The sequence below is a fragment of the Pungitius pungitius genome, chromosome 17 (assembly GCF_949316345.1).
Source record: "Pungitius pungitius chromosome 17, fPunPun2.1, whole genome shotgun sequence".
NCBI lineage: Eukaryota > Metazoa > Chordata > Actinopteri > Perciformes > Gasterosteidae > Pungitius > Pungitius pungitius.
In genome coordinates this window covers 15,473,045-15,485,072 of record NC_084916.1, presented here as the reverse complement: position 1 = coordinate 15,485,072, position 12,028 = coordinate 15,473,045, and the positions used below count along the sequence as shown (strand labels likewise).

Here is a 12,028-nt window from a genome sequence, read left to right as displayed (position 1 = left end):
CCGCATGCAACAGCAGCAGAGCGTGAGGAGTAAAAACAGAGAAAAAGTTTATTAAATTATCCTGGGAAAGTAGATGAAAATAAAAGCATCAGTATGTGATATCGATGTCAATCAATATGCTGATCTTTTCGATGTATTTGCTTATGCGTGCATTAACAGTTTGTGAAATATACCTTTTTGCTCTCCTGTAGCTTGTTAAATATGAGTATTAACTATATGTATATAACTATAAATATAAGAGTTCAAATTAACTCAAAAAAGTGTTACATTGACAAAAGCCGTGAAAATCCGAAAATGAATGTCAATGTTTTTGTTCCTTTTACTGGAAGGTGAATCACGAGTAATGCAGTGCAACAGACTCGCCTCATTCTTCCAGTTGCGTCCCAGGAAGTGTTCGGCGACGTGGGCGGGCAGAACGTTCTCCAGCAGGACCCGGTTGAGGTTCTCCATGGTTTCGATCTCCTCACACTCCCTCTTGAACTTGTCCCTCCACAGGAAGTCCAACCTACAGTAATATTCATTCTGTTACAGGAGGACACAGAGTAAAGAGACACCGGTGTCATTCTCACACACACACAGCACTCTGCTCCCAAGCTTCAGCACACACAGAAACAGGAGGAGCTGTCATTTCTGTTTGGTTTTTCCACTCAGTCGTCCTCCATCTACAGGAGTGAGAGCTTCTGCATTAAAAAGCTCTGATAACTTCCCACAAAATGCAATACCGTACGAGAGAAAATCAAACCAAAGTGCTCGCTTGGTATTCATGGCGAAGGAGCGTCTCACTAAAGGCGACCATGACTCAGACTGCTTTGCATAAAAGTTAACCGCCACATCTTTATTTTTTCGGGTTTGGTTTATTCATACCTGAGGCACTTTTCCAACCATCCGGCTCAGAAGCCCCCCCCCCCCCTCCCCCCTCTGAAGACACCCTCATTATGATGCTGTGTACATTTGAAAGCTGTCTGAGGGACGGGGTGGATCTTTTGGGTTGGATTCAGGTGGGTTGCATGGATGCAGTTAGCGGCCTGAATGCTTCTCCCTCGAGGACAAAGTGGTGCCAATTTAGAAGGATGTGGACAGATGTGGGCTCGTTCTGCTCGGCGCCGGGATCCTGCGCTTCGGCTTTGATGGCCCGGGGCTTGAAATACGAATACAGAAACCGGCGTGTGTGTGTGTGTGTGTGTGTGTGTGTGCGCGCCTCCCGGGGGTTGAGAAAGTAGGCCGTTTAGAAGAAGAAGAAGAAGAAGAAGAAGAAGAAGGAAAAAAAAGCAGCTAACAAGCCTGTAAATGAGCTCGGCTCCGTCGCGCATCCGTTCTTGAGGGATGAATTACGCTCTCTCCCGACCTGCTTCCCTCCCTCGGACTAAACGGGCCCAAAGTGAGCGGCTCGCTGCGGCTGCACGGCGGAGATCGTCCAACGCACCATCAGTTAATCGCAGGTGAACGCATTAAAAATGGATTCCTTCTCACACCCAGGAAACTAATGTACTTACTTCTGCGCAGAGGGCATCCTAGGACGCCGCTTCTGACACCTTCTGACCTGTTTCCAGAATTATTTGGAGGATGAATGATAAATCATTTTACTCCACCAATTTACAACCCCCCGGCCCCCCTCTCCCCCCCAACCCATCTGGTGACTGTGACCCAGAACGGGAACGAGGCACTCAGAGGAGCCACAGTTCTGGGTTCAGAAGCTCTGGGGACGCTCTTTCTGTCCAGAACATCTGTCTCTGGGTCAGAGATGATCAATGGTACCCTCGAAATAAGAAAGAACTTGCACAGCACTTGTGTCAGCTGAGGGGGAGGGGGTCGGGGGGGGGGGGGGGGGGGGGGGGGGGTGTTTGGCGGACCGTCTGCACCAACCAGTGGAGGCCATTTAAATCCATCTGGTGAAAGATTGTCTCCTCGTGCGGAAATATTAAGCGCAGTAACATTCTGTGACAGCAGCGGATTGAGAGGGACACACTGTGTGTGGAGGGAGAGGGAGGCGCTGGTTTTGGGTTGGACTGCATTGGGGAAGAGTCGCTGCCCTGGTTCGCTTTGCAGACACATCACACCCGTTAAGTGGTGCAAGACAGGTTGGCTTTTTAAAGTGAAGCACCATCAGGAAAAGCAACGTGTTTGAGATTGAGACCCTGACCGCTGTCATTCATCAAAAATACATTTTCCGCATGGCGTGACAGCCGCTGACTTTGAAGTGTTGCGATAAGCGGCGGGAGAAGAAGAAGAAGAAGAAGAAGCCCCAGCGAGCTGTGGGGTGAAATGATCACAGTTCTCACAGAACGGCGAAAATGCACAATTATTAACTGACTTATTTATTAAGCAAATACAAAGGTTCATTCGGCTGGACCCAGTATTCTGGGAACTGTTGTATTGAAGAGAAGATCCGAAGAAAACCACCAACCTGCCGGGCCAACACCAGAAGAGTGACGAAGAAGATGAAAAGAGACACAGAGCCCATCGTCTTGAGATCCTTCAGAACTCCTGGTCTACACAAAGTGAGAGAATGTAATTATCAACTATTACAATATGAATTGAATTAAAAGTAAAGTTTCTCCAACTTTTAATTAAAACGGGATCTTTCTTTGTTTTGTAATCATCCCGTGTCTAAAAATACAAATAAATGAATTCCAAATGAAATGAAACGTCATACTTTGACAACATAATGCAAAGCCAGCATGTCTCTGCATTGCTGCTTGTTGTGACACAAAATTGAATTAATCAGGCAGTCCTGGTCTTTGCTTTTTATTTGGAACCATTCTATTTATATCCCCCACTGCTTTGGCGAGCAGCAGAACACTGTTCACGCTGGTGAAGCCAAGGTGGGAAAAGTGAAAAGAAAAGTATTTCTTCGCCGTGTCTCCCGCTGCTTCAAAACATTCCCGGCAAAAAAAGAATCTTCAGCGGTGAGACTCCAGCTGTCAGCATCTATTCAGCATCTATTCAGCCCCGTACACATTAACCGCTGCGCCTCATTCCGCCTCTCATCAGCCTCCTCTCCGGGGGGGGGGGGGGGGGGCTACACTTGATCCACAGTCATGTGGGATATTTGAACCTCACTTTGCTCCTTTTAGACCGGGGTCCGGCCTCATTTCTCATATTTGAATAAGGCTCGCTCAATTGATGCTAGCAGAAATGGTATTATTGCACATGAAGTCAATAATAACCTTTCAGCATATTGTACGTTTTCTGACATAAATACGCTAGAATTTGCACATATTTGGCTTTCCTCTCTGTCTTGAGGCAACATGGGCCTCTGTAGCTGAATACTCTGTATTATTGAATTCTTGTCTGATGATACCAAAAATATGCTGCCTACCCTGCTTTTGACTTTTATCAAGATTAGACGTGTGTGTGTGTGTGTGTGGGTGTGTGTGTGGGTGTGTGTGTGGGTGTGTGCAGCTCACAGGTACCTATCAAGTGTGTCGGTGGTGTACAGCGCTTTGCTGAATCCATCCAGCAGGGTGGCGTGCGTCTGGAGGATGATGATGTTGTAGATCACCACGGCAACCAGCATAACCACCATCTTCAGCTCGTAGTTGATCCTCAGGAACACTGAGCACGATACCAGTCCCAGTATACAGCAGTAGATGAAGTACTGGGGACAAAGAGACAGAGAGAAATAGTTTATAATAATAATAATAGTAATAATAGAATAGTCACCTCATTTACGTAGCATCTTTTAAAACAGTTTAAAATTGGCTTTGACAGACAAAAGAAAGCAAAAGCAGGGCAAAAAAGCAACAGAAAGTCCAACATAATTGAGAGAAATTAGGGGAACAAATGTAAACCCTGAGAATAAACTGAAAATATATAACAAACTAAAACTAAAACTGAACCAAATTAATCAAAGTAAAACTAAACATGATTCGATTAAGTTAACAGTGAGGGAAGAGGAGAGAGGAGAGAAGGTGACTTTCACTTGGCACTCACCGGCAGGTAAAACTTGTTTTCTCCGCTGCTTTCCTCCAGGTAGCCCAGTAGGCTGTCGTTGGTCACATTCACTGGGGGAGCAGTGGCCGGGGTGTCCTCAATGGATCCTTCGGGGTCCTCCACGAAGAACTGACAAACGAAAACAAAAAGGGGGCCGGTTCGCTCAACTGAAAGTGCTCCACGTTACGCATCAGCAACATCTGGACCCGCCAGCGGCCTCTCACCATGTTGAAGACGGCCATCACGAGTATGAGAGCGGTGGTCGTCATGGTGAGGACCAATCGCAGCCAGGGATTGTTGGTGACGATGATGCGGGAGGAGGTGGGGAACCAGGACGGAGAGCAGAAGGACCCCTTCCTTCCCTGCTGAGGTGGCAGAGGAACCAGCGGAAGGATTTAGAGCAGGCACTCATGTGTGATCTCTGACGCGTCGGCGCCTCCGTGTGTGGGGGGGGGGGGCGAGTGGATGGAAGTTAATTACTCTTAAAGCATCAAGTGACCGAATCAGAAGCACAGCAACAATAAATGAATCGGATAATATTAGTCTTGACTCTTATGTTCGTTTAGAAAATGATTAACAGCAGAATGATTCACAGAAGAAACGGGCAACACAGTTGCTATCGATGCAGTGTACGAAGCGGACATCCGAGTCCGGGCCGACCCAATGTTATTGATAACACACCACTAATTAGACATGACCATTTTACTGGGCGACAATAGCCTCTGGGGAGAAAAATAGGCTCTTAAGGAAGAAAGCATTTATTGATTGTCCATAAAGCACTTGTGACAGGTGCAGCAGCTTAATAACAGCCATCCCTCCACCGGGCAGCACCAGCGTCTGGACGGATGAACTATTGGAAGAAGGGGAACAGACGGTAGCTCAGCACCTCTCGACCTGGCAGAGAGCGGATGAACCATGTTGGAAAGGCCAGAAAAACACAAAAGGACCAGTCGGCCCGCTGCTGCACACGTCATCACCGAGGAGCCGTTTCACAACATCTGAGCTTGTCAAAACATATATTTTATGGTCAAGGCACAAAATATCGTAATACCACAATTAGAGAAGAATAGAAGTTCAAGTTGCAGCTGGCTCCAACCGGATTTCTTAAACAATGCCTTGCTTGAAGAGTGTACCAGTGTATATATGTATATATACAGTATATATATATATATATATATCAGCAAGCAATCGCAATCCTCTGTGCAGACTCTTTTTTTTTAAAGATTTTTCTTTCTTTAAAAAAAAAAATGTTTTTATTATTTTTTTAAAGATTTATTTTTCCTCTCATATTATACAAATAACGGCGTTACATTTGAAGGATGGTGATTGGTGTACTCTAGCCCCCATCACAACTCTGCTGGAATCTAATTCTACAAAAAGTACAATGCTAAAACATATTATTGTAACTTTATCTGCAACCAGAAGGTGTTGTGAAAGCTGAGCTTATAATAATTTATTTGCCATGTTGCCGTGCATTCTAATAAACATTTAGAAATAAAGTGTTATTAAGCCTTACAATTGCATTTATAATTTCTCATGAACGTGCTCGTAATGCGACGTGGACAGGACTTCCATATAAAGTGTTACAAGCACAGTCATTCATTCAAGTTCATGCTGCACGATGAATCCATGGAGACCCACCAGAATGTGACCAGCGAAGCAAAGGAGCAGGATCAAAGCCAGCAGGAGGAATGCCAGGCCGAAGGAGATCCCCAGCACAGCAGTTCTGCAACACACACACACACACACATTACTCAAAACCCTCTTGGCTGCTCTCGGACCTCTGCAGTACCCCCCACCCCCCCACCCCCAGCCTTGGCTCTAATGTATTCTACCTCAGACCTGCAATGCATTTACGCTGAGTGTGCAGAACCAGTACTGTGTGTCACATTCTTTATGGAGGAAGACGCTACGTCTGATTTAAGGGTCCCCACCCTACCCCCCCCCTCCGCCATTAAGCAGATGATGTCACGTCTGAACGTGCGGAGCTATGTGAGAGGAAGGGTTGAAGTGGACGATCAATAGCCTCTCAGATGGGGGAGGGGAGGGGGGGGGGCGGGAATCACACCTCTGGAGCCCAGAGTGAGTAAATTAGCCCGACCGTGACTTTCTCTCCTCGCCCTTAAAGAGACGACACCCTCTGGTTCGACTCATCTGCAATCGAGACACGGCGCCCTTTCATCTCCAGCTTTTTAACATTCCGCCCTCTTGCTCCCTTGCCTGCTCTCGTTTTTCGGGGAGAGGCAGCTTACACCCCCCTCCCCCCCCCTCCCCTCTCCCTCCCTCCCCCCCTCCCCAGAGAGAAGGGGCGCAGACTTACTTGGGCAGGACGAGGACCTGCACTATGAATATACAGCTGAATATGAGGCAGGCGCAGGTGACGTAATACTTGAAGGCCGGTAACGTGGTGGATCTGTACTGTTGAGGGAAGGCAGAAGCAAAGGGAAACAAATTGGGCCACGTGTTGTTGAGGAGGAGGAGAGACGTGTGGCAGCAGTGAACCCGGGTCAAAAAGGCAGCAGAGCCGACACGAAGATGGACAACACACCTGACCCACACGTGGACGTAAACACGATGAATGCACAAAAGGGATTTGAGCACAAAGGCGTGTAGATGATAAAGGAGACAATGTGTGTCCGCGACCACTTCTGCCTCACTGACAGCTACACAGCGCCGGTTGGTGATTTTTGTGGCTGGCAGGTGCTCCGCGTGCCTTCGCCTACCTCTTTCTCCAGAGCTTTGTTGTGGAAGAACAATGAGATCCTCTGGATGTCCTCAGACTTCAGCCACTGTCTGGAGGGACAATGGAAACGGGCAGATTTTGTAATGATCCAACCTCCAGGGTTGCAACTGTACATGTCTTCATTTATTCCGAGGTTTTCTGACAATTATTCCAGATGTAAATAAAAAAATATAGACGCCAGGGATCCATTAATGATTTTCTATTTTTTTTCCCTCCAGCCAATGGGTTGCAGCTGTATTCCGTGTTGTGTGACAAAGGGAACGACACGACACAGATGCCCTGAGAGAGAAAAAATAGGAATCTGACTTCGTATATCTTTTTTATGGAGGTTTTATTTTTTTTTAGTTAACAACAATTTCTCACACCATTGTGTCTACATAAATCTCATGTGCAATATCGTGTATTGTTACTTTTGAATGTCATTGACAATATCACACAATTTAGTCTTAACTCCATTGTCATTCCTATTTTCAGCACTGGTGTTTGTATTTTCTTTTAATTGTACATTTACTTGACTTACTTGTTTTGCACTGGCGCCAGTATAACTTCTCATGCACTTCACATGTATTATGTGTGTGTGTGTTTTCTGTCTCTGTGTATTTATCCTTGCATCAGTGTTTCCCCCCCCCCCCCCCCCCCCCATTGTTTTGTCGTGATCTCAGACCAAAGTATAAGTAAACGGCGCTATGTTTCCCGGATGAAGGTTCAGCATCTCACCACCACGCGATACTCACTTCTGCGAGTTGATGCCGTCGATGGTGCGAATCATTCGCTCGTTGAGCTCCTCCTCGAACCTCCTCCTTTGCGATTTGGACCTGGGTTCGAGGGACACGGGTGGGGGGGGGGGGTGTGACAGAGTCAACGCCTTCCACCGCGTGTGAGGAAAGGTCACGAGGACCGAGGGTGAGTCCCAGCTCACCTTTCTCGTCTCTGGAAGTGGTACTGCCCCATCGGAACGTCCTGAAACACAAATAGGGCCGTTTAATCTGTGTGTGTGTGCGTGTGTGCGTGTGTGCGCGCGCCCGCTGCATCACTCACCGTTGTGTTGATCTTGCCGTTGTCCGTGGTCATGCTCTCGCGGTGGTGGAGGTTGGCGAAGGGCTTGGCGGCGCCCCAGGACTCCAGGTAGCGGGTCATTCTCACCGACGCCCTCATCTTGCCGCCGTCCAGGGAGGGACGGGAGCGCAGGCCCAGCAGGGGGCTGTGCCGCTCCGTCTGGGAGGAAGCGAGACCGCACAACAAGTGGTCACCGTGAGTTGAGCAAAGGCCATGTTGTCACACCCCCCCTGTTTTTCCCTTCAGGTGCCGGACTGGCTGCACCTGGGTTCCCGAAGCGAGCCGGCCAATCACGCACTGACAGGGTCACAGGTGCGGGTTTGTGGGGAGAGGTTGAGGGCAGCAGGTGAGGTACCGTGTGTCTACAAACATCAGGCTATTGGTTGGTGCTCCCTATGTATTTTTGGTAGACGTTGAATAGAGAAGTAAAGGAACCCATTTTGTTTGTTTCTATCCCAGAGGTAGTTATCCAAGCCTAGTTTTGTTATCTTCATTTCAGTCCCAATCTCTCCCTCTTGATAGAACCTTTGTATTTATATGTATTTTGTTAAGACTGTGTAAATAAATCTCATTCAAAACCGTTACTCTTTTGTCTTTTCACGTATTCTTTGACTGTCCTGCGTTCTTCCCCCCCACGCCACCTAGTCCCCCAAAAAGGAGACGGAACAATTACATATGTAATACTTTGCTGTTTTTCATCCAACAGTGGCTTACTTAAAAGGGAGTTATATGAAGAAATCAACATGAAGGGATGCTTATGTTTGTTATGAATGGCGGGTGTCAGATACAGACACCAGAAATGTTGTTTTTTAAGGCTGTAAACATGTGAATTTCTGCTTTACAGTTGAATATTTTAACACTGGGATCTTTTGGGATTGATCCAGTTTTGTAGCCCGCTGTAAAGAGATACAGGGGAATACAGGTGTATCAGACAGCTTGTTCTTGTATGTTCTTTAACATAAAAGCATGAAAACTCGTTCTAGTGGTAACAAAACAACAACAAAACTGAAATGTCCGAAATGATTTGTCTTGATTGTGTGAATCAGCGCCATGCAAACAGTCCTCATTGTGATGAAATGTTGGAGAATTGAAGCGTCAGATTATTTTTTTTTTATTTTCAAAATGTATTGCAATCTCCCAAAAAATATTGTTTTCCAAAAACTCAATCCCCGCAACATTAAAAATGATGTTCTTTGTAGTAACCCCCCCCCCCCCAAAGGTCATGATGTATCCAGAGAGATAGGGAAACAAAGTTAACATTTATAGCTCATTGATCCGGTAGAACAAAACTCACTGCAAACGCCCCACTCGCAAGCCTTTTATTTCATTTAAAAGAATTTAAAAAAAATGGAATATTGCAACAGCAGCCGATGTAGAAAGTAGAAAGAACCCCAGCAAGTACTTTGGGAACAGTTGGTGGACTTGACACCTGCGACCCGTCTGTCTGGATTTCTGAGCTACACGAAACAATCGGCAGCTCGCCTTTTCCTTTTCTGTCTGGTCGGTCTTGTCTCGCTCCTCTCTGACAAACACCACTTTACCGCCGCAGAGCCGAGAACGGCGCCCGAAACGGGAGGAGCGCAAAGCAGGATTAGTCAGGTAATGCTCCTGGTTCCATTAATCCAGAGCCAGGTAGCGTGAGTGACCCGGACACGGCCCCTAAGCCTATTACAAGTCGGAAAAAAAACAACAACAACACATGGGGGGGGGGGGGGGGGGGGTTCTGACATCGACAATCGATGACAAAGACCGCGGAGAGAGAGACGCATTTAAGAGCCACTTTAAATGCGCCCAGAGCCCTCTTTCCTTTACCTGAGCTTTCTCAGTTGTAGTAAATACAAAAACAGAGACTAGTTTGGGTCTCTCCTCTGTGCGGCAAGTGCTGCAGTGCATCATTAAATGGAACACAACAAAGAAAAAGTAAAAAAAGAGATATAGCTTATTGACTGCCGAAAACCGCGTCTTTTTTTAAAACCAAACCACAGCAGCCGGAGTCACGGCAACACGAGGACACACACGTGTGTCAAAATGTGTCTGTAGGACGCACGTTGAAATCACATGTTTCAGATGAGTGAATATCTGATATTTAGAATATTCTGACGTGACGACTTCAAGGGAATACTACCGATTTTTTTTTTCCTCTTCTTTTTTTTTTCAAAAGATTGCTCTAGAAAGCATGAAAGCCTTAATCCTTGAAAAGGGGAAAGGCAACACAGAACCCCGAGGTCCTTGGAATACCGGGCTGCCCAAGGCGACCAAATGAGGGCCTGGCTGCAAGAAACGTCTCAGCCACGTCGTGAGGGGGATTAGAAAAGGCAGAGGGCCGTGTTCCGTTGGCCGAGCCAAAGCACACTGAGCGCAGACGGGATGCCACGTGACATGTGCTATTCAGAGATGTTCTGAGCAGAAAGTTAACAGAAAAAAAAGGCAGCTCTATTAAATGTCCCCGGTTTGTCACGGTGCTGCATGGCGAGCTCCTCCGGCGTAATCTCCCCTCAGCGTCTCACTGAACCCGCTCATTGTTGGGGGGGGGGGGAGAATTTGTTGAGCTGCATATTGTCTCTCGGGAACTACTTGTGACCTAGCCTAGTTCACGAGGGCATCCTGTCTCGGCAGATGGAACCCATAGATGCCTTGACCGATCCTTATCCTGTTCCGTTATCTGTCAAATCTGTCAAACGTTTATTGCCATTGAGGGAGGGTCAGGAGCGTCGCTTTTTCCTTGCATTCCTCTGTCCTGGGGGTTTGTGCTGAAACAACACGGGTCCCTCTTTGAAGGGTATAAAACTATCGTGCACTCTTATGATTTCCCTACACTTGACTTTGCACTCGAGATGGATGACAAGTAATGTTTGTAGAGCAGTGGCGCCGTCCATGATGCTGAAAGGAGACCCCGCCTCTTTATTTTTGCATTCTAGGTCATTATTTTCCTGCTATGAAATACATCAAAAGCCGACTCATGTCTCATACATATAAGGTATGTAAATATTATATGGCTATGTCTATCTTCAACAGAGGTTTTGTGACTTCACATAGCTGATGGGATCTGACCTTGGGGTTGACGACCAGGTAGGTGACCACTCCATTTTCTTTCAGGTAGGAGTCTCGGCTCGGTCCGTCTCCAGGCTCCACCTTGTATGAGCCCTTCAAATGCTCCAACGTCACAGAGGAGATGTGGACCCTTCTGAAGATGAGACAGAAGCAGATGAGAGGACGGATAATGAGAGGAGCTTCTGCCATTAGCACCTCTCACAAACACAGCATTTACTTTCCAGAGCCTACAATTCTGCCCTTTTCAGCTTTGTTTGTTTGCAAACAGAGCGGGATGCAGATGTGTTTTCATATTTCCCAGACACCTTTCAGCAGACATGAGAGGAGCCACAGCCATTAGCAGCCCGGTGAGACAATGTAGTGGCACCAGAGAGAGCTTTTTTTCTGTGTAGCTTACGCGAAACCACCAGCCAATTTTCCCATGCTTGTCATTGGCACTGCGGACCCGATGTCCACATAACAAATGTACAGTTGATTGGTGAAATTACCTGTAATTTGATGAAATGGTGTAATGGTAATGGTGTTGAAATATAGCAGACATATTGCATGTACCCTGCCAATCTGTAAATGAGCATTTTCTGATATTAAGCAAATGAATGTTAATAGTTTCAGCTGTGCTGCAAAACATGAATACGTGGTTTTCTGACACAAAAAAGTAATTAAATGAACTTAATTCAATTGTGGCGAGGATTTCCATCTAATACACATGAGTAAACCTAACTCAAACTTAGAACATCCTTGCTATATGATTAAATTGAGTTAGGCTGACACATTTATATCAAATTCATCTCAAATGAAAAAAAAGTAAAAAAAGTTTTTAAAAAGTGAGGTCAAAAAATGCCATGAAACTTCACAATATATATTAATTTTAAAATTATTATTTTTTTAAAAAAAAATGAAAAAAAATAGAAAAAATCATTTGAAAATCACGTGAAAAAATATTCGGCAGAAAAAAAGAGAAAATATGTTTGGTCAAAATATGTTTGGTCAAAACATGTGATGGAAAAAACATAGTAAACATAATTTGAAAATCTCATTAAATGAAAAATCCACAAACATGACAAAAAAATTTGAAAAAAATAAAAAAATGTAATGTTGAAAGATTTCATGGAAAAATTCACAATATATGTTGGAGAAAATATAGTTTTTCGAAAGTGAAAAAATATAATGTAAAAAAATATTTTCAGAAAAAAAGACATTAGAAAAAAACAATTTGAAAATCACGTGAAAAAATATTAGGTCAAA

General features: G+C 45.5%; 1 protein-coding gene across 2 annotated transcripts in view; it reads right to left on the bottom strand.

The window, feature by feature from the left end:
• The window catches only part of LOC119219461 (adenylate cyclase type 2-like), a 31,662-nt gene that overhangs the window by 3,345 nt on the left and 16,289 nt on the right, over positions 1-12,028 (bottom strand). The window contains exons 9-20 of one of the 2 annotated variants that reach the window (XM_037474693.2): positions 10,784-10,916; positions 7,715-7,891; positions 7,596-7,636; positions 7,411-7,491; positions 6,657-6,726; positions 6,254-6,351; positions 5,575-5,659; positions 4,158-4,298; positions 3,934-4,062; positions 3,414-3,598; positions 2,405-2,489; positions 364-522 (exon numbers count right to left, since the gene is read on the bottom strand). In XM_037474693.2, coding sequence (XP_037330590.2) covers positions 364-522; positions 2,405-2,489; positions 3,414-3,598; positions 3,934-4,062; positions 4,158-4,298; positions 5,575-5,659; positions 6,254-6,351; positions 6,657-6,726; positions 7,411-7,491; positions 7,596-7,636; positions 7,715-7,891; positions 10,784-10,916 — 1,384 coding nt within the window. The remainder of the gene's footprint in view (positions 1-363; positions 523-2,404; positions 2,490-3,413; positions 3,599-3,933; positions 4,063-4,157; positions 4,299-5,574; positions 5,660-6,253; positions 6,352-6,656; positions 6,727-7,410; positions 7,492-7,595; positions 7,637-7,714; positions 7,892-10,783; positions 10,917-12,028) is intronic. The other variant, XM_037474694.2, reaches the window with a different exon arrangement.